The sequence below is a fragment of the Cyphellophora attinorum genome, assembly GCF_001299255.1.
Source record: "Cyphellophora attinorum strain CBS 131958 chromosome Unknown Contig13, whole genome shotgun sequence".
Lineage (NCBI taxonomy): Eukaryota > Fungi > Ascomycota > Eurotiomycetes > Chaetothyriales > Cyphellophoraceae > Cyphellophora > Cyphellophora attinorum.
In genome coordinates this window covers 173,631-194,088 of record NW_017253241.1, presented here as the reverse complement: position 1 = coordinate 194,088, position 20,458 = coordinate 173,631, and the positions used below count along the sequence as shown (strand labels likewise).

Below are 20,458 nucleotides of genomic sequence, written 5' to 3'. Positions count from 1 at the left end.
CAACCATAGCAACAGAGCCAATAATACGCCTCCGCCACCTGGCAACCCGTTTCTAGAAAGCCTTCTTTCAGCAGCGCAAATTCTGTCCGACATAGAATCGCAAAGTCAGCACAGATAGGGAGCCTTGCTGTTTCCTCGCGAAAGCACCCAGTGACCAAGCAGGGCTAGACAGCGCCGCTAAAAGTCGACCTCATAAGTTCACGGAGTTATCACGAAGTCTGGCCCGTTCTCAACGATGTCCGAAAGGAATCTAGCAGACCCAGACCTCCTCTCGGTCCAGATGTACGCGATGAAAGCATGGAGTTGCTCTTTGCATGCCTGTGTTGCATTGAGAAGTCCTTGTGTCTCCCATAGTGAGTGCGGGAAATCCTCAAGCTCCAGAGCGGCCATGAGGAGTGGGAAGGAGACATGTTGAAGGCTTCCGTCGTTGTTCAATAACTGTGAGTGGCTTTTGAAATCGACTAAGATTGTGTCTGCGAGGGCTCTGGCAACGCCGTCATGCTGGCTGAAGGGGTGATCGATCCTGTGGAGCACAAGAAGAGCGGCGCTGCGATACAAAACCGCTTGTCCTTTCATTATGACAGCCTCGTCAGCAGTGTATGAGCTTTCCAGCTGAATGCAGGGAGGAGTCCATCTGGTCAACTCATATTCGATGGCCTTGAGTCTGGCCTTGCCTTCGTCGTGCAGCGTCCCTGACCTAGCCTTGACGTTCGCGCGGCATAAGTCATGCAATATTGGAAGCAGAGGCGTGCATATACCGGCGATCCGGTCAACAACACACGGCTTGTGCGCTTGGTAGCGAATGACCGGCATCTTGCCCTTGATTAGAGACAAAATAGTATTCCAAAAGATGGATGTGATCAACACTGGATCAGTGTAAGGGTCTGTTGATAAATTGTCATAGAATGGAAGCGCGGACGACAAAGAGTACTGCAGAATTAGGTCCACTCCAGAGGCAGAGGTCATAAGATCGAATGCTGCCAAACACTGGCCCAATGCAACGATCGAGAACGCCTCCCCAGCGTCTTTGACGATTGTCGTCCGAAGCGTCTCCATCGCACTGGCGCTTCTCACCACTCCATCTCCGAGTTGAGGTTTCGGAGCCAACTGACGTGCCACGCGCATGACTGCTTGTACGGCAGGGTAAGTGTCCCTGACCAGATCCGGCCCGCTGAAGAATGCGCGCTGGAAGGCACTGCGGAAGCTGGGGGCAAAGGTCGGACCAATCACATACAAGTCATACAGAGCGAGGAAGTTCCGGAGGTCCTCCGGATTATGCTCGAAGGGAATGCCATCAAACAGGTCCTGGAATTGAGCCAGGAGGTCGGGTGCAACTGGCGGTGTGCCGCTCGATGAGACACCTCCCGCTCTGACATCTTGCTTAGACTTCTTGCGTGGTGTTGACACTTCGAAGACTTCTAGCGCCGCTCCTGACTGGAATTGGCGAGCGATCGGACGTCGTCCGGGTCGCCTGCGAAGACGTTCAGTCACGCAAGTGACCCCAAGCTGTTGACATGTGGTGCATGATTGTCTACCGGTCTCGAATGTACATTTCTGCTTCGTGCGATAGCATCTATCGCATGCTTTGCTCATGACATCTTTTGCATCGACTGCGGCAGAGACGAAAGTCAAAGATGACTACAGTCGAACGCTCCTGCCGCTCCAAGAGTGTTATATAAGGGGTACCCCACCTGCGCGACTGACCAATTGGAAGCGATTGGGCTCTAAAGCTATCTTTCTTCGTGTCACCTCGTCTCTGTTTCAGCGCCACATTAATCAGCGACCTGACGACATCTGCTCAATATCCTTGCCTCTTCTTTGGCATATATGGCTCTTCGAGATAAGCGATGTCTTCATCGCGAAGTACGATGTCACATGCTGCTACCGCTTCGTCGATCCTCTCCTTCTTGTTCAGTCCCACGATCGGACATGTACCATGGTTGAGGCACCAAGCAATCGCGACCTGCGCCATACTCTTTCCAATCTTCTCTGCCACCTTCTGACATCGTCCCACAATCTCTTCATCGACCTTATCGTTCCGACCTCTCACGAGCTTGTTCAGCGCTGCGTCTTTGGTCTCACGCAGAGAGTTGGCGCGATCATTCCACGGCCGAGTCAAGGCACCTCTGGCCACAGGAGACCACGGGATCAAGCCGATGCCAGCGTGCTTGCAGTAAGGTATCATCTCATTCTCCTCTTCACGGTACAGCAAGTTGTAGTAATCCTGCATGGAGACGAACTTGTGCCAATTGTGCTTGTCAGCGATATACTGCAGTTCCTGGAACTCCCATGCCGCCATGGATGATGCACCGATATACCGTACTTTGCCGCTCTCCACAACATCATTCAGGGCTCGCATGATCTCCTCTCGTGGGACGGAGCGGTCAAGCCTGTGAATCTGCAGAACGTCGATGTAGGTCCCTAATCGCGCCACAGACTTGTCAACCGCATCAAGGATATGTTTGCGAGACAGTCCAGTCATGTTGAGCATCTCGCCGTCATTGACAGTGGAAGGCTCGGGCTGAAGGCCCATGTTGGTTGGGTCGCGCCGAAGTAGCATTTGCTGAGAATGACAAGTTTCTCACGTGGGATCGAGAACTGCTTGATGGCTTTGCCGATGATCTCCTCTGATCGACCATGCGAATAGATATTTGCCGTGTCCCAGGTACGGATTCCAGCCTTATAGGCGTACTCGAGAAGTGGCAGCGATTGAGCCTCGTCGAGAACCCAGCCCTGCCAGTCCGGGGTGCCGTAAGACATGGCGCCCAGGACAACTTTCGAGATCCTGAGACCACTGCGACCCAAGTTGGCATACAGATTCTTGGAGATTTCGTTTGTCGCCATGGTGGACGTAGCAATGCAAATGCTCGGAATGGGTGCCAAGACTAAAGTATTGCGACGTTATAGTTGGCTGGCAATGCGTTCGATGACGGAGCTATGTAAAGGAGAGAACTGGGCTGGAGATACGCACCGCAGCCAAGTTATATTTTGGTAGGAACGACGTGCTCGTTTCATTCACTTAATGCGTTCATCGACAACGGCGCAGAAGTGCCAGCGCGGAGATAACAGAGCGGCTAAGCCCGCCCAAGAGCGGACAGTCCGCTCGATGTGCTCTTTTTCCCGCTCTCAGACAATGCTGCATCTGAACTCATAACATCGTCTGTCCTCGGTCCATATCGACGATGGGTCTACAGGACGAAGCCACATACGCAGACTCTCCTGCTCTGACTCGCAACAAACGAATGGTGACACGGCGACGAATGGAGCATGGGGTGTATTTCCAACCTGTGTCTTAATAGCTCCGTTGCTTCCGCTATGACGGTCAACACAACAAGCTCGCAGATTCTTGGGCGGCCTAGCGGATCTGTAAAAGTGGACATCGCCGGGTCAGATCTCTGGCGCTCAGTTCCGGCAGACGTAATCTACAGAGCTCGTGTGAGAGCGGCCTGATACCCGAAATGTCGGCTAGAAGTGAAGAGCGCTTTGTGCTCCGACTGTCGATGAGCTAGTATAGAGAGTCCAGGCTCTTGGTCAGCGTTCGTACCGTGGCTAATCGACTCACGCATCGCAGTCGTGGACCGGTGCGAGACTGGTGTCGTATCGGTCAGTCGAAAATGTGCCATCCTGACCCAACTCCTGATGAGTTCAGGATATTTCGAGTGGTCCGATATATTGTTGGACAGGGCCGCCTCCGGATGCCATCACACTATGAGCACCCGGCGGTCTGGGGATCCCTCATAATACCTAACGATCTAGGCTCGTTGTTGACCACGATGGGGATTTCTTGCATCGTAGACGTAGTCCTCGGAGGAAGGATGGACGGTCAATTTGTGAGCGAGCCGCAACAATGCTGAAACTTTAAGCCAGCGTGGTATATTTTCTAGATCCTCGGTGCAAGGAGAGCCAGGGATCGAAAAAGACGACAATCTACAAGCGCGCCTTCATTGTCGGTGTTGGCCAGCTGGCAGCATGCTGATCACGGGCAAATCCTCTGCTCTACTGACCGGTACCATACGCAGGCACGACATGAGACTGTACTTGGACCACTTGGATCATGTAGGACTGGTGATCTTGGTCAATATCCTCGTCCAAGGGCAGCATTATGCCACTTTCCTAACATGAGCCATTCTGCAATCAGGTCCTCGGATCATTGGATCCTGTATCGTCAAATCACAACTGCTTCTGTGGAACATGGGTGCTGGGCAAAACGACCAACACCTAGGTCATGTCACTTACCATGGAAAGAGCAGATTTCACGTGACGAATGAAGAGATGAGACAAAGGAAACTTCGAGGCTGCCGCCTGCGCACCTTGAGTCAACAAAAGCAGGCCGACGTTGTCAAGGCAACATTCGATCCGATTTTGTCAACTTCAATCGCCTTCTAACCGTCTCAACGGTCTGCGTGGTTGCGAAAAGAACGACGATCCTTTCATCGGTAATAGACCTGTGTATTTCGCCATACCACACAGCCATCAGCCTACTGCAAGAGCCACACCAAGTCATGCCTCCAGCGACTTTTGATGTCGCCGAAGTCAATGGTAAATTCCGACTGATCCGCACTCCCGTTTCTGCGCGGCAGCGCGATCTCATCAAGAGGATGCGCGCGCTCTCGCTCGACCCTGCACCGGTCACAAAGCCCGCGGCTCCTTCTCCACCAAGTACACAGAACATCATTCCACTCAACTCACCGAGTAAGCGCCAAGCCGACTTCGAGCACTACAAGAACGATGAGTGTCCTAGCAAGCGACGTAGCCCACGTCTAGCACTCCACCAGATCGGTCGGATTACGCTCCAGAGATCTCAGCCTTCCGGTCCCTTCTTCAGACTTCTCGATCTGCCAGCAGAAATCAGGAATCTGATCTGGAAGTTTGCAAATCCCAAAACGCCAAAGTGCTGCTGTGATGGGCTTTGGTGGCATAAGGTTGGCGATATGCCAAGACATACAGTTGACGGCCTGCACGAACTGCTCTATCGCCATGAACATAGCGGATGCAGAGAAGCCGGAGACGTGATCTTCGCCTATGGGAAGCTTGGACGCGGTGTCCCAATCAATCGCCAAATACTGCGCGAGAGTCGTCATGTGGCAAAGCCAGTGGCTTTGAAGTTTGCAGCTTTGTGTGTTGGGAGTTCATATCACACATCATTGCTTTCGATAAACCATGGCGCTCACAATTCGTCAAGTATCCTCTGAAAGGCTGCGTTGAGGAGCTTGCGGTTTCCACTTCAGTCCTATCGGCAAGGGAAACTCGATCGCTGACGAGTTTTTGGCTGGACAGCCAAAACAATCTTCACGCGGATTCTCGAATGGTGGAGATCGAAGGCGACATACAGAATGGCAAGCTTGTCCTGCGAGCTTCGATGCATTCGCTGCGTGACTACTGGTCACGACGTATCGAGAAATCAGTCGAAGAGGTCAAGCGATGGGAGACTGAGGTCGGGTTGATGGTGGGCTGTATCGATGCTGAGGATGTTAACATGATCGAATTCCTGCTGATTATAGATGATGGGTCCTGGGACGAGAACCACCAGTTCAACCGGAAGAGGAGTGAGCTTCAGATCTACGTTGAGAAAGCAAAGCCTTATCTCGCCAAGAAGCGCGCGGACGTCGAGCAAGCGAAGCAACAGCTCCACACTGCTAGGAGTAATGCATTCAAGTATGGCGCCGCAGACTTTGAGTTCTTCCAGAATCTCAATGAGCGACTGGAATCACCGCCATCCCCAGCGCCATCACCATCGACATCACCAACGCCATCACCGCTGCCCTCTCCACGTCCAAGGGGCGTGAAGCGTAGGCGCTATAGCTGAGCCTGTGCTATATGCAAAGAGCGGGTCAGATACAGCCGGTCGAAGATAGAGTGCTATTTATGAATGGCTCCATCATTCACCGTATTTGAGACTCGCTCGAAAAAGATCTTAATGATACTACTTGGCGACAGTCAGCCTCTGTGAAGCTGAAGTAGCTCTATGACACGGCTGGCCTCCATCAAAGCTCTTTTACTTCAGTGTACATAATGACAGCCCTCAACCTCCTCAGTCCAAGCCTTCCACAGCACGAGTAGGTAGTCCTCAGTACTCGTATCTCGTTGTAGTTGCTTGACTCCACCTGCTCCTTTTTCCCAACACCGATACAACGAGTCTCAAAGTCAGTCTTAACGTCTCAAGGTAGCACTCTTTGCTGGGTCAACTTTAATCAACGACAAGCAGGCTCCTCTAGCCCTTACAGACGTGCACGCCTATATCCTCCTGAGTCTCTGGCCGACCAGTAGCAGATCATACTGCTACTGGACGCTGAGCTCTACCATTAGTTCTCAGCTCATTTTTCTCCCGTATCGCGAGCGCCGTTTCAATTATACAGATCGATCTTCGCTGCATCCATGTCCGCCGCGGCTTTGGCCTTGGCGAATCTCTGACCCGTGGGCAGGGCCTTTATTATCCTGCCGTTTGGCGCGGCTGGAGTGCTCTTTGTAGCCTCCGTGGCAGCAGTCTTTCTGATAGGTGATTCGCTTGACTTCTCTCTGATGATCTCTCGTGCAGACTTCCGTGGTGGCGACGTCTCTGGCGTGTCCCCAGTGGCGCCGTTCGCAGCTTTGAGCTTCTTCTTCAGTTTGTCGTGCTCTGTCTTCATGGTATCGTAGTTGTCCTGCCAGTCCTCGAGCTGCTGCTCAAGGTCCTTTATTTGCTTTTGGTACACATTAGGCTCCTTATCTTCGAGCTCGTCTTCGAGCTCAAGGATTTCAGCTTTCGCGGAACGAAGCTCATCGCTCTTTCTCAGGTATGCCCGCTGACATTCGTCCAGTGCCGCTTCCGCCTTTGCGCAATTGGCACATCTTGCGTTGCTGGTGTTGTCGTTCACGACGTTGCTTGGTACGGCCTCCAGGTCTTCTTTCTCCTGCTTCAGTGTCGCATAGTCGCTCTGCAACTCCCTCAACTGGGTCTGCGTGTCAGTATGACTCTGCTGCTCGGTTTTGAGGGCTCGCTCTGCGTTGGTGAGGTTGGCACTGTCGGTGTCGTGGTTGGACTGGTAGTTCTCAAACTCCTCACGCACAGCATTGCGATCTGAATCTGCCTTCTCAAATTTCTGCTCAACGACCTTCAGGACTTGTTGTAGTTGCAACACTTCATTCTTGGCTTCTTGCCGCTGACCATTCATAGCCTTCAGCTTCTCGGCATACTCTGCTGCTGCGCGTTCCGCGGCTTCCTTTCCTCGCTTCTTTGACGCGGCGTCTCTAGATGTCTCGTCGAGGCTCTCCTTTGCAGCCTGCAGCTCACGCTGCACGTTGTTGTGGACGGCCCGGAAGTCTGCAGCCTCTTTGTGCCATTGGCGCATTGTAGATTCCGATTCCCTTACTGTACATTCCAACTCGCTCACACGTTTGTCAGCTTTGCCCAGCCGATCTTTGGTGTCGTTCAGCTGCATTTGAACAGCCTGGACTCGAGGATCGCTGAACGGGTCGACAGTTTCAGCACCGTTGCCTGTTTTTGCAGTAGCCAGCGACTGCTTCGCAGTCTTGAGCTGGGTTTTCAGGTCTGCGACCTTGACTTCGAGTGCTTGAGTCCGGGAGTCCGCCTCGGCGACAAGAGTTTCCTTATCGCTCAGTAGCGATTTGTATGTTTCGATTTCTTTGCGTGCTTCATCACGCTCTGTCTCAATCTTCTTCAAGACTTCATTGAGCTGCGACTGCTCCTTTTCTGGAGCTTCGTCGCCCTCCTTCTGCGTCTCTGTTGAGACTTGATTGAGTCTTGCTTGCTGCTCGTCAGCAAGCTTCTTCTTGAGCTCCGCGTTCTCGACTTGCAGCCTTCGTAGCTCGTACAGATCGCTGTGGAATGGTCGCATTTCGCTATCGTAGCGGTGTTGAAGTAGCTTGTAATTCGCTTTCGCGGCTCTCATCTCAGCTTGATGCTGGTTCTCTCGTTCCTGAGCCTTGATCTTGGCCTGCTCGAGCTCTTGCTAAAGCTTGGCTGTGGTTTCGTCTGCTACTGACGGGATGCTGAATGCTTGTTCTGGTGTGGTTGGAACTGGATCGGAGAGGGCGCCGGCTGGTTGTGCTTCTTCAGCTGCTTTCTTGAAAATGGCTCGATAAAGATAGTAGCCAATACTGATGACTAGACATGTATTGATAGAATAGAACGCAACTTCGTCGATGTTCTTCTCGCTGCGGTCGTATCGCAAAACATGGTAGAACCAGCCCATCTTGCTGGCAAACGCGACGATGAGGTCGATGATGCCGTGTATGCAGTCGTATATGAATAGCATCTGGTGGAAGAGCCAATCATCACATCTGGCTGCCATTCTGCATAGTTGCGGCCAGAAGCCGTATACCAAAACCAGGGAAAAGGACAGTTCGAGGAGAACGGCAGCGACCATGGTGCTGACGATCTTAGAGCGGGAGAATCGTCTTGCGTCCAGGTAGAAGCGGAAAAGGGCGAGGACAACCAAAATGCGCATGAAATGCGAGAATGGCGCCATGGCGAAGAATAACGCGAGGAACAGCATGATTGCCGTCGTTTCTGTGTGGTTTATGTGCGATAGCAGGCTGTCTCTGGCGATGGTTTCGACGTAGAAGAAGTGGAAATAGAATCTGTCTCGCCGAGCGTGATACGAAGGAAGAGTAGGTGTGCGGTAGGTCTGAGACAATAAAATTGATTAATCGATTCGTTTGTCAGGCGAGTCACAATAGTGAAGTCTTGAATAGAGAATAAAGTGCCAAGGCGTGTCGTGCGAGGCAACGAGGCAACTGAGGCTGTTGTCAAGGCCTTTCAAGGTAAGTCTGTTCCCTTGAATCTGTTATTATGAATGCTGTACGTACCACGCAGCCGATGAAAAACTTTTGCAGCATCGCAGGCTGCGCACCTCGAGCGCCGTCAATGACCTGCCGCCCCACCCGTGACAAAGGCATTACCGCAACAATGGCTCCTCCTCCCCATTCTGCGGTCGCTTCTTTTTGCGCCGCTTTGTCTTCGACGGACTGTCACCATCGCCATGCGGACCTTTGTTCGTAGACTGATGACCCTTGTTAGCGCCACTGTTGTCGTTCTCGTCATTTGATTCGCTGCCAGACGTATACACGAGCACTGCTTTTGGCGCAAAGGTCCCCTCGATCTCAGTGGTAGTCAGACTGCCAGTCCGAGCGCGTGATTTGTAGAAAGGACTGCGCGATCGAGGCCGGCTTTCTGGCAGACTTCCGACCGTGCTAGTGCTGTCCGATCGCTTCCTCCGCGGCTCATCTGGACTGAGATGCCCCGAGTTAGTGCCATCTCCGGCTGCCGCTCCTGCCTGCACAGCTTTATTCGCACTGGCTGGACGTCGCTCGTTGGGAGAACCACTCATAGTGCCATAGCCCGCGGCCTGCAATGCTTGCACGCCGTCGCTCGCTTGCTTCCCAGCACTGTTCAGAATGCCCTCACCAATGCCGCCGTGGAAGCTGGTTGCTGATTCGGATATCCGACGCTGGGGTGTGACACGACCGTCCGTGGTGGGAAGCCTGGTAGTTGCCCCAGACAACGAACCGGGTTTGATCTTGACCGACTGGAAACGTGTGGTCTTTGGACGGCTCGCCAGATTTGATGGGCCTAGATGCTTGAGGTGCTCTCTGACTTCATCGGTCGTCGTCTTGCGCAGTGGTCGGATGTCTTCGCCTTTGCTGTTCGTGCTTGATCGGCGTCGTTGCTGTGAATCGGATCGTTTGATGTCTTCAAGGTTAAGCTCGCGTTTTGGTCGTTGTATGTCCGAGGGAGATAGCGTCTCATGCTCGCCAATGTTCACCAGATCACCATTTTGAGCTTTCGCGGCAGAATCCTCCACGACATGGCCCTTAGGCACGCGCATCCTAGGTGCGGGCATTGCTCGTCGGATCGCCTTGTGAACATCAATAAAAACATCAGATTCGTCCACAATCTCCTCTCCAATGAGCTCCTCGATGACGTCTTCTAAGGTGACCACTCCAATGGCGCCACGATCTTCGCCCGGATGCTCACTAACGAGTATCATATGGCTCTTTCCTTCTTGGAAGAAGTTGATGATGTCGAGGCAGCTTGTATCGGGACGAGTCTCCGGAAGCGTGGCCAAAGCAAATTCGCGGACAGGTTTGGCGTCTTCTGGGTCATATGTGATAAGCATTTTTACCAGCAACATGCCTATGAAATTCTCGTTGTTGTCAGGATGATGGACGGGTATCCGAGAGTAGCCGCGAGACGAGAGGTCGTCCATCATTTCCTCGTCTAAGACGTCGTCGAGAGACAGGGTGAAGACGTCGTCCATTGGAGTCATGATCGATCCAATCGCTTTGTCTTTCAGATCCAGGCATGCGCTGATGATCGTCACTTCGTCCGTGTTGAGCTGCTCATCAAGATCTCCCATATTTTTGTGAAAAGAGACTAGAGTCTTCAGACCAGCTTTCTTGTACACAGTGCCGTGATCCTCGCCAAGTAGATAGTCGAGCAGCTTCGCCGTTGGCCACGCCACAGGTGCCATAGCGTACATGAGCGTAAGGACCGCCGGTGCCATCCAGGCACCAATTGGCAGGCCATATCTCACGCATATCGACTGAGGAACAATTTCGCCGAATATGACGATCAAGACTGTCGAGCCTAGGACAGCAGGCCAGCCTCCGCCGAGCGACCGATCAAGAACGATGGGGAGCGTTTCGTTGGTGATGACGTTGCTGAGGAGCAGTGTGACCAGAACCCAATGCTTACCACGCTCCAGTAGATGGAGCACCTTGGTGGCATTCTTTTTCTCTCGTCCTTCTCCAGACTCCTTGATTACCCGCAGGTACATCTCATCCTACATTGCATCAGTCTAGCCCTTCTAAATCTGACACGGTATGTAGCTCACCTGTCCCATCAAGGCGATAGTCAGCCCCGCAAACGCTCCCCCTAGAAGCACCAACAATGCTGCGACACCGAGATACAACCATAGCGAGGGGTCATCGGGCGTCTTTCCCTCCTCGTCATCTTTCGCTAACAATACATTCAGAGGTGCTGCGTGCGCAAGCGGGGACTGCGCGACAGCTTGGAATATGATTTTGGCAAGCCCGAGACCGATGTATCGATTCGAGAGGGCACGACTCGATGTGCAGCCAGGTGTCGGCATGGGAGCCGGAAATTATGAGAATGAACAGAAATCAGAATTGGAACAGCACAAAGCTGAGCTACCAGCAGACGCGCGTCGACCTTGATCGCAAGTGCCGATTACAGCAGTGGTGGCTTCGCAATGAGTCCAAACGCGCAGAGGATGAAGGGGAGAGGAATGAGCGAGAAGCTAGGACAGCGAGTTTGCTGTGATTAAAGATCACAGATGAACATGGAAACTGCGGGCAATACTGTAGCACACGGCGGAATCATCCGTAAACCAGCCACCGACGCAGCCAAGTCTGCCATGGCGGCGGGCGGCGCGGAGACTCGTCTGGGGCTAGGCCTAAATCACAGTCCCTCGGCTTAAGCAGTCACGTGAGTAGCACCAAATCGAAAGGCGCGGTTAGCAGCGGAAAGGATATGAGGACGTATACTCTACTGTCAGACGCGAAATCAAGTAAAGCTTCCAGCTTTCTTTCAGAATGTGATTCATTCCTAGTACGCAGTATCAGTAGACATGACACGACCGTCAGTGGCGGCCCTAGGTCGCGCAACCACGAGATCACTCAAGCGGTCAGCGCAACGAAGGGGTTACGCAGCAGCGGCATCATCAGCAAAGCTCAATAAACCAATAGATTTCAGGAAAAGTATAGTACTCAATCAGTCCGAAGCAGCAGCTCGGAAAGCATTCAAGCTTGAGAATGACGCTCCTGTGGACTTCCAGAACCTACATTCAGCAATCAACACGTCAATGCACCATGCTATGAAAACGGATGAATCGGTCCTACTGTTCGGCGAAGACGTTGCCTTCGGAGGCGTGTTCCGATGCTCGAAGGGACTAACAGACGAGTTTGGCACAACGCGAGTGTTCAACACGCCTCTATCAGAGCAAGGCATTGTCGGCTTCGGTATCGGCTGTGCTGCGGAGGGCATGAAGCCTATCGCTGAGATACAATTTGCCGACTACGTATTTCCAGCTTTCGATCAGATTGTGAATGAGGCCGCAAAGTTTCGCTACCGAGAAGGTGGCACTGGTGGACATTGTGGCGGTCTGGTTATACGAATGCCATGTGGCAGCGTGGGTCACGGCGCCCTGTACCATTCGCAGAGTCCAGAGTCACTGTTCTCGCACGTTCCCGGAATGCGAGTTGTCATGCCTCGATCTCCAGCACAGGCCAAAGGTATGCTCACGAGTGCAATACTGCATAGTAACGATCCCGTGATCTTTATGGAGCCTAAGATCCTGTATCGAGCTTCGGAAGAATATGTACCCCGAGATCCCTACACACTACCTCTTGACAAGGCGGAGGTTGTCAAGGAGGGCAAAGATCTGACTGTCATCTCGTACGGCCAGCCGATGTACCTTTGCGGAGCCGCAATAGATGCCCTAGAGAAGGAGATCAAAGGCCTGAATATCGAGCTTGTCGATCTGCGAGCGATCTATCCTTGGGACCGGGAGACTGTCCTCAAGAGTGTGAACAAGACCGGCCGAGCCGTCGTCGTACATGAAAGCATGCTCAATGCGGGTGTGGGAGCTGAAGTTGCTGCAAGTATTCAAGAAGGTGCATTCCTGCGTCTTGAGGCACCAGTTGCCAGGGTGACAGGCTGGTCCGTCCATTCTGGCTTGATATTCGAAAAGTTCAACGTACCGGACATCGTCAGAATTTATGACGCTATCAAGAGGACACTCAATTACTGAGCAGTGAACTCGGCTCGGCTCATCAAGAGCACTGCAGGTTCGGCTCGGCTTGTGTTGGCCAAAGTCTACTTATACTCGTCACGGAAGACCATGACTTTTGGGACCTCCTTCTCATCAAGAACTTCGTAGTATGCACGCCACATGGCGGAGCAGTTGAAGTCGAAGACGGTGCGAGACAATCCGCTCGAGTCAATCTCAATGCCAATGAGTCCGCCTTCGCCTTCCCCTGTCCGACCAAATCGATCGCCAGCGGACAATTGCAGCTCGCCGTGGGTTCCAGCCACAGCAGTCACGGCAGTGGCTAGACTTTGCCCGCCATATCGACAGCGGCTGGCGGCAGTCCGGGCTGCGCAAAGACGAAGGAATGAGTCGCCATTCCCAGTTCCAGATATGGCTACTGCACGCCGCGGTGCTGCTCTGCGCGAAGTCGTGTGGTGAGGTCTCAAGTCTGATCGCATGTTGAAATGGACGCTTGGTATATCGGAAGGATGTGAGTAAAATGGCTCGAATGCATTTGTTGGCTTGAATAAAAGTATTGGTATGCAGTCTGAGAGTGCTCTTGGTATAAAATCAGGGAATGACATCTCGGCAAACCGTGTTGAGCCCCTGATTGCTGCATTTTCGCAGTCCTCCTCATACCAGCTCTCCGCAAAGAAGCCTGCGCCAGCAGTCGGCGTATCACCTATCCTACCTGGCTTCTTGTTTGTGAGTCCGCCTGTGCTCGTCGCAACAGCAAGGTTGCCGTTCTGATCGAGGCACACAGCGCCCACTGTGCCTTGACTTGGCAATACACCATTGTCCATCAGTCCTTGGTGCGTCGAGTCCGTCTTCTCTAGGCCTCTCAGATGCTCCTTCCATCTCCTCTCCGTCCAGAACCAATCCTTGCTCTTTCGTTCGAGCCCTTTGTTCCAGCCAGACTCCTCCACGGGCCTCCCACTGAGATGGCAATGCATGTCGCGGACTCCGGCATCATCACAGTCGCCTTCAAGAAGTACCTGTCTGGCGAGCTGGATTGGATGGCGTGTCTCTTGGATCATACTCACGGCGGCAGCGCGCTTCTTCAGTCCACCCATCCGTGCCCGTAACGGCCATTGACCCTCCATACTGCTTAGCAAACCTACCTGCGGGCTGTCTGATGCACAATCAGCATGTTGCATACTCGTCACCATCACACTAGCCTCCATCTCGATCTCTCCATCCAGATTGAACACGCTGCCGCGTCCGCAGTTGAACAAGGGATCATCTTCCATGAGTGAGACAGCATAGACAGCTGCATCGAGGGCTGTGACACCAGCGTCTAGCTTTTCGCGGGTTCTGACGAGATATGTGAGGAGAGAGCGGTGATACTGCGCGTACAGATCGGGCGGCAGATTTGCACGACTGATAGCGCCGGCTCCCCCGTGGAGGATCAACGTTGGCTTGTATTTGATCCCCATGGCCTACAGTTGCTCGTGTTGCGCGCTGTCTGCCAGACTTCTACTTGACTGTAGTCCGAGCCATGCAGTGATTTCAAAGATAATGAATGTGACGGATCAGAACTGTGCAGCATACCCAGATACCTTACCATCAACCAGAAGTATCCTTGGCGTAAGGCAATCGGGCAAACGCGTCGCGGATTTATCCGGATTTAGGACCTCCCTCGAAGCTTCCTAACTAGTGTTGACGTCGAGACTACCTAGGTAGGTCAAAAAACTCGACGAAAGCACTCAAGTCTTTGGGTGCGTGGTATGCCGGAAGTGGCGCCTTCCCGGCAGATTGCGATCCTGAAGGTCAAGCTCGCGAGGAGGCAAGTGATATCCTTGAACTGAGCACGTCGCGGCAGGCGTACAGGGTGATCGGTAGGCTTGTCCATAGTAGGTTCGAGTTATTGGGCGACATCACCGGGTGATCAACCGCTTCTATAGTCACTTGTACGGTGGACTTTAGCCATGGCGCAGCCTCGGGTGACTATTCTTGGAGGTGGACTTGCTGGCTTGACTCTGGGACGCTGCTTGCTGCAGAAAGGTATACCTTCCGTGGTGAGTGTTCTACAGACAGGTATTTCAGCAGATACTGATAAGACTGTCAGATCTACGATTCGAGACCAAAGGGTGCGCCAACTCGCAGCGTTTTCCTGGAGCCCGGGACATATCGACCTTTGCTGAAAGTGCTAAATATCGAAGCGACCGAATTCAAACGAACATTTGGCATCGATATCCACGGCCGAGACCGCACTGATGCATTGCAAGCATCCTCTGCAACGACCGAATCATGGCTGCACGTCTCTCGTACCGACCTCGAACGTGCATTGAGAAAGTCCGACGGTCTCGAGTTGGAGGAACGTTCAGAGCATCGACTGATCAGGGCTACGCCATCACAGGAGCCGTCTCAAGCAGCGCCGGCCCTTGATCTGGAGTTTGCAAATCATCACAAGCTCCGGTCAACACTCGTGATTGATGCACTTGGCACTCACTCAGCGCTACGAGAAGCACTGCTGCCAGGCATCTACACTCTGGTCGTCGAGCCATACGCTGTCTACAACCACAAGAAGCACGTCGAGCAAGCTGACTACCAATCGAAGTTCCTGACACTTCTCAATGGCAGCACTACGTGGACCCATCAGCCCGGAAACCCGTCCGAACCTCGCGTTCATGTCAAGCTGGAGGACCATCTCCCGTCAAGCGGATCAGGAAAGCCGGTCCGCATGAGTTACACTTACTCCAGGCCTGCTAGGGTCTCCGACAACGATGATCCCCTGTATAAGCCCAACCGCTCGAAAAGCGAAGCTGACAACATTAGTCCAGAGTACTACAAAGAGATCGATGAACTTGCTTCTGTTGAGCCCATAAAGTCGAACGCAGCGATTCGCCAGCTTCTTGGGCAGGACGAATCGGCAAAAGAGGAACCGAAAGGCGCCATCAAGAACTGGCTCATGCGTACGTTGATCGTCTCAAAGCAAGATCTCCTCAAGCTACTTCGCCAGTACAGTGTAGCTATGATCGGCGACAGCGTCCACACGACACCGATTCTCGGTGGCAGCGGCGCTAACATGGCTGTTAACGACGCCATTGAGCTGGCTGATGTCATCGCGAAGCACTGGAAAAGCGGCAATATCACAACCGGTGTGAGTGAATTCTATGAGACCAAGTGGGACGAGTGGAACAATGCTGTGCAAGAGAGCAAATGGGAGCTGGCGGCACTGCATCAGCCGGTCCAGCCTCAACAGACCACAGGCGCAAAAATATAACTTGTTAGACTGCATTCATTGCAGCCCAGCATAAATTCCGGACTCAAATTGCACCCACAAGTCCAGGACTTGAGGGTCACAGAATGGCAGTATTTGAGATGCGATGATGCCAGCAACTCCCTTTTCTCGATCACACCAGCAGTACACATTCGGAAGTCCAGCAAAATGTGCTGTGCCACCGGACCGACCGGTCGGACCATCTGAGAGCATAAAAGTCAGACCCCAGCCTTGCTTCTGCCCAGGGTATAGATCTGGTACCGTGTTCGTGAGGTCTGGCTTCACAGCCGGTATACCCTTGCGACCGAACTCTGGCCACTGCGGTATCTGATTCTCGAACATCGCATCTACGGTGGCCTTTTGCAATATGCGTTCGCCAGTCCTCGGAGAGATGCCATCGTTCAGCAGCGTCGCCAGAATCTGCACATACTCTCGCGGCTGAGCGAAGAGCCCGGCACCTCCACTGTTCACACAGCTTCTTATCTCTTCAGGCGTGGTGACGATCAGAGACCGGTGCAGGAGATGGTCACGCGGAATTATGCTTCCGTCTGGGCGACGTTGGTTCATGAACGCCAGCTGTGATTTCATGCTCCGGCTGGGAAATATTGACATGTCTCTGATTCCCAGCGGATCGAAGATATGGAGATGAAAGTACGTCTCAAGGGACAAATCGGTAAGTCTCTCGACACAGAAGCCGGCCCAATCGATGCCAAGCTGGTACCTTCCCGTCAGCGGGGAACATCGGACGAAGCAAGTGTTACACTCACGCCAAATTGCCAGTCTTCGCCAGGCTGATGAACGAGTGGCTGCGCCATATCGCTGCGATGCATGGAGAACTCGTTCCATCCGATGGGTTTGCCATAGTCGCGAAGACCCGGATGAAAGAACGAATATGCAAACCCGGCTGCCTGGTCGGTTAACAAGATATTCTGCTAGACCTGCAGCGGACTGACCAGTATGAGACAGTAGCATCCTCAGCGTAATGCCACGCTTCTTGTCGACAAGAGTCCCATCAGGCTGCAGCACTTTGATATTCCGGAGCTCCGACACAGCGACTCGACCTGGGCAGCATCGTCAAGACTGAGCAGTCCCTGCTCCACTAATTGCATACAAGCAATTCCGGTCACAACCTTTGTGCACGAAGCGATCCAGAACACATGGTCGAGGTTCATAGCTTCATCCGAGCCCGCCCCGCGTTGGCCCGCGGCGTGTGCGAACAACTCCTGTCCATCTCTGCCAACAGCAACTCCGACGACACCAGGTAGACCGTTAGCATTTGAGCAGGCTTGATCGAAAGTGTTTCTTAAATTCGCGATTGTATTGGCAGACAAGGCCATGTCTGGGTATATGTGTAATGCTGAGCGAAAACCCAAGGCCGAAACAAAGCCATTTTGTGTGCGATCTCGCCCGTGGAGCCTGCGTGCCTCGCAAATATGGATTAAGCGACATCCGACGGTGACGATGACTCGCTGCAGTATATAACAGAGCGGCAGTTCTGCGGGACCAGTCAAGGGACGGTGTGACCGAACCTGCAACAGGAAAGTGGCGTGACATACTCCGGTCAAGCTGACAATCGCCTTTTATGGGTTGGACCTGCTCAATGCATGGTCGAACTTCTGTAGCGCTGCTGCCCCAGCGTTCTAGAACCATGCATATCCGCCCGTAGTGGTATAGACCCTCGGGCCGTGACGACAAGGTCGATGTGACCAGATCATTTCAGCCATAGTGGACATCCTTGTAGGAGGAACTGCTATCCGAGCGTGCTTGAACCTATTGTACTTCCGTCTTGCCGGGCCAGGGCACTAGGGTGGCTCTTTCCTTAATCTGTCGTGCTCCTCTACTGTAGCCTTGTCACTAAACCTGGAAGGAGAGCGCAATGCAAGAGCGGAAAGAGCCAACAACGTTTGGAGGACTCAATCTGCGCCGGTTGACAGTGGACAATTGGGCAAATATATTTGCCCAGAGCAAAGCCCACCCAATGTCTTATTCTCCCTATATTTGTACCGGTCCGCTGGCAATACTGAGGTAGTGAGTTTCGCGCCTGACAGAAGTCTGAGTACCTCATGCATGGCATGTGTTATATCCGGACGGGCACGATCGCCCGCCATCCCACCACAAATTTCCCCGCGTGCCTTCTAACCAACATCAAGAGCTACGTCAACCGGCCTGGCGAGCGCGCTCCCATTCTAGTCATCCGGTTTCGGTAAGCGGCAAGCCAGTCAACCGGTCTTCCGCATCCTCCGGCAAACACTCTTCGGCCCTTTTACACTCACACGCCAACTTTACCTTCCTCGTAATTAACTCCAAATACATCTCCCTGTAGCGTCTTCTCGTCCTCGTCCCTTGCCCCCATCACACCCTCACTCCTTCGGCGCTCCCTCTCTTGGACCTTCTCTCTGAAGCCGCCCACGCTGCCGCTCCTCCACGGCTTGACCCTGCCTTCTCCCTCAAACAGCCAGTCAATCTCTTCCAAGCTCTTTCCGGCGGTCTCTGGGTAGGTGAAGAATACGTGCACCGTCATTGCGGCGCAAAAAACTCCGAAGATGATGTATGTTCGCCATTGAACTGTTGGTTGATCATGATTAGCTCTAATTTACATATTGGCTGGCAGACGAGACACTTACTGTTCGTGAAGGCAGGCGCAACGAAATAAGCAAGCGCGAAGTTGAAGATCCAATTGGTGCTTGCCGACAGGCCCACTCCTTTGGCGCGATACTTCAAGGGAAACACCTCCGAACAATAGATCCACGCAACTGGCGCCCACGTCCAACCATATATTCCGACGAAGATATACGACAAGGCGATGACAGCCTTGCCTGGAGCGCCAGAGATCTGCAACGCAGGTTGGCGTTGCCGTTGACCTCGTTGACATAGCTGCCTTGCGTTGCCATCACGGCAGCAATTGCGAAGTGAATGGCCATGCAGGACACAGCGCCAAGCAAGAGCAGCGTGCGACGACCAATGCGGTCAATGTACGGGAGGATCGAGCCAGTTGTGACGAGAAAGATGACGTACTGTATCGCCGAACTGTAGAGCGTTGTGTTGCCAGACATGCCAGCCATCTCAAAGATGTAGACGACATAGTACATTGCAATGTTACCTGCGTGAGCGACATCAGTCCTGGACTCTCATGGATCTGCTGCGTGGGAAGAACGTGAAGGCTTACCGCCTAACAATTGCTGCCACATCTGTACGCTAACGCCAGCAACCGTGCGCTTCCAGACCTTGGGCCCGAACAAAGCCAGAAAGGAAACATCTTTTGACTCATTCGCAATTCTCGCAGCTTCCTTGACCTCCTCAAATTCAAGCCGGACCGCCTCGCTCTCCCTGTTACCTTTGGCATGAAGTGTCGCCAGCACATCAAGGCATTCTTCCCAACGACCATGACTAGCGAGCCAACGAGGCGATTCCGGAAAACACATCAAAGCCAGCCCGAGAACCAAGCCCGGCACAGCCTGAATGCCCCAAGCAATACGGAAAGCTGATGGGCCGGTGATACCTTGGACACAACCATAGCTGATCAGGTACATGATCAAGATGCCCCATTCGATGGACCATTGTTGAATGCCGACCACGCGTCCGCGAATCTTTGCTGGAGCAAGCTCTGCAAGATAGACACAGCATTGTGAGGACGTTATGCCAATGGACAAGCCGCTTATGACTCGGCCTGCGATAAGATGTGCCACATTTTGAGCAGAGCACTGGACTGAGGCGCCAATGATCCAGATCACCGACGCTATCATAAGAGCATAGCGGCGCCCGAGGTGGTCGGACACAAAACCTGCTGCAAGGGATCCAGCAAATGATCCTGCTGACATCGAGGCTGTGATCTGGTGGCCGTTAGACTTTTTGTGTGGCTACTTGGGCAGAGATGGACATACGCCACCTTGCAGATTGGAATTGGGACTGTCGAAGTACTCGAGATACTGGTCGGCGGCGATCCAGGCTGACATGGAACTATAGCGAAACCTCAGCAAAGGAATCTTCGTTCAAGTTCCGAGCAGTGGTTGCCACTAACCTGATATCAAAACCGAATAAGGCGCCTCCTATCGTCCCGAAGGCCGCCAGGACTATATGGCGTTAACGACCTGCAACATGTCCTGTGCTGACGACTTACCGTAGATATTGGTAAACCGATACATGATGTTTGCTCTTGCTTTCTCAACACGCCTCTGAGCTCAGGCTCTGTGTGAAGGAAGGTGCTTCAACGTGCGTGTGGTCGTTGCATCACCATCTCGATCTATATGTGTTCGCTTCACACCCTTGCTCTCGCTTAAGCCAAGCATCCCCGCCATCATCGTCATTACCCCAGATCATATCCGGCGGCTCGTATTTGTTCACCATCTGGGCAAGCCACATCGCAGGAGTGTCGCAACAAGATGGGAGCAGTAAATGCGGGCGAGGGCTGTGTATGTATCAAACTCATTAATCAAACATCTCAATTCATTTGCGTAGCGTAGGT

At 53.0% G+C, this 20,458-nt stretch overlaps 11 protein-coding genes across 11 annotated transcripts; 3 read left to right on the top strand and 8 right to left on the bottom strand.

Moving 5' to 3' along the window:
* Positions 1-198: 198 nt before the first annotated feature.
* Positions 199-1,552, bottom strand: AB675_11308 (uncharacterized protein; the record flags this gene model as incomplete). Its single annotated transcript, XM_018140141.1, has 2 exons — positions 199-1,471; positions 1,536-1,552. The coding sequence occupies 2 exons, from the start codon at positions 1,550-1,552 to the stop codon at positions 199-201; spliced, it is 1,290 nt and encodes a 429-aa protein (XP_017999886.1).
* Positions 1,553-1,798: 246 nt separating this feature from the next.
* On the bottom strand, positions 1,799-2,844 carry AB675_11307 (Versiconal hemiacetal acetate; the record flags this gene model as incomplete). Its single annotated transcript, XM_018140140.1, has 2 exons — positions 1,799-2,521; positions 2,575-2,844. 2 exons carry the CDS (start codon positions 2,842-2,844, stop codon positions 1,799-1,801), a joined length of 993 nt encoding a protein of 330 aa, XP_018000166.1.
* Positions 2,845-4,502: 1,658 nt separating this feature from the next.
* On the top strand, positions 4,503-5,806 carry AB675_11306 (uncharacterized protein; the record flags this gene model as incomplete). The annotated part of the gene is made up of 2 exons (XM_018140139.1): positions 4,503-5,116; positions 5,278-5,806. The coding sequence occupies 2 exons, from the start codon at positions 4,503-4,505 to the stop codon at positions 5,804-5,806; spliced, it is 1,143 nt and encodes a 380-aa protein (XP_017999936.1).
* Positions 5,807-6,344: 538 nt separating this feature from the next.
* On the bottom strand, positions 6,345-7,889 carry AB675_11305 (uncharacterized protein; the record flags this gene model as incomplete). The annotated part of the gene is made up of 1 exon (XM_018140138.1): positions 6,345-7,889. The coding sequence occupies one exon, from the start codon at positions 7,887-7,889 to the stop codon at positions 6,345-6,347; it is 1,545 nt and encodes a 514-aa protein (XP_018000085.1).
* A 60-nt stretch (positions 7,890-7,949) lies between these two features.
* AB675_11304 (uncharacterized protein) lies at positions 7,950-8,468 on the bottom strand (the record flags this gene model as incomplete). The annotated part of the gene is made up of 1 exon (XM_018140137.1): positions 7,950-8,468. The coding sequence occupies one exon, from the start codon at positions 8,466-8,468 to the stop codon at positions 7,950-7,952; it is 519 nt and encodes a 172-aa protein (XP_017999842.1).
* Positions 8,469-8,897: 429 nt separating this feature from the next.
* Positions 8,898-11,093, bottom strand: AB675_11303 (Protein MAM3; the record flags this gene model as incomplete). Its single annotated transcript, XM_018140136.1, has 2 exons — positions 8,898-10,784; positions 10,836-11,093. 2 exons carry the CDS (start codon positions 11,091-11,093, stop codon positions 8,898-8,900), a joined length of 2,145 nt encoding a protein of 714 aa, XP_017999984.1.
* A 498-nt stretch (positions 11,094-11,591) lies between these two features.
* On the top strand, positions 11,592-12,773 carry AB675_11302 (2-oxoisovalerate dehydrogenase subunit beta, mitochondrial; the record flags this gene model as incomplete). Its single annotated transcript, XM_018140135.1, has 1 exon — positions 11,592-12,773. The coding sequence occupies one exon, from the start codon at positions 11,592-11,594 to the stop codon at positions 12,771-12,773; it is 1,182 nt and encodes a 393-aa protein (XP_018000128.1).
* Positions 12,774-12,838: 65 nt separating this feature from the next.
* AB675_11301 (putative isoaspartyl peptidase/L-asparaginase) lies at positions 12,839-14,209 on the bottom strand (the record flags this gene model as incomplete). The annotated part of the gene is made up of 1 exon (XM_018140134.1): positions 12,839-14,209. One exon carries the CDS (start codon positions 14,207-14,209, stop codon positions 12,839-12,841), a length of 1,371 nt encoding a protein of 456 aa, XP_017999887.1.
* Positions 14,210-14,701: 492 nt separating this feature from the next.
* On the top strand, positions 14,702-15,999 carry AB675_11300 (uncharacterized protein; the record flags this gene model as incomplete). Its single annotated transcript, XM_018140133.1, has 2 exons — positions 14,702-14,791; positions 14,842-15,999. 2 exons carry the CDS (start codon positions 14,702-14,704, stop codon positions 15,997-15,999), a joined length of 1,248 nt encoding a protein of 415 aa, XP_018000034.1.
* Positions 16,000-16,042: 43 nt separating this feature from the next.
* On the bottom strand, positions 16,043-17,333 carry AB675_11299 (Acyltransferase LovD; the record flags this gene model as incomplete). Its single annotated transcript, XM_018140130.1, has 5 exons — positions 16,043-16,067; positions 16,145-16,710; positions 16,764-16,900; positions 16,950-17,057; positions 17,108-17,333. The coding sequence occupies 5 exons, from the start codon at positions 17,331-17,333 to the stop codon at positions 16,043-16,045; spliced, it is 1,062 nt and encodes a 353-aa protein (XP_017999965.1).
* Positions 17,334-18,265: 932 nt separating this feature from the next.
* AB675_11298 (High-affinity glucose transporter) lies at positions 18,266-20,138 on the bottom strand (the record flags this gene model as incomplete). The annotated part of the gene is made up of 7 exons (XM_018140129.1): positions 18,266-18,561; positions 18,621-18,828; positions 18,858-19,096; positions 19,163-19,826; positions 19,878-19,953; positions 20,015-20,066; positions 20,114-20,138. 7 exons carry the CDS (start codon positions 20,136-20,138, stop codon positions 18,266-18,268), a joined length of 1,560 nt encoding a protein of 519 aa, XP_018000111.1.
* Between the last annotated feature and the right edge of the window lie 320 nt (positions 20,139-20,458).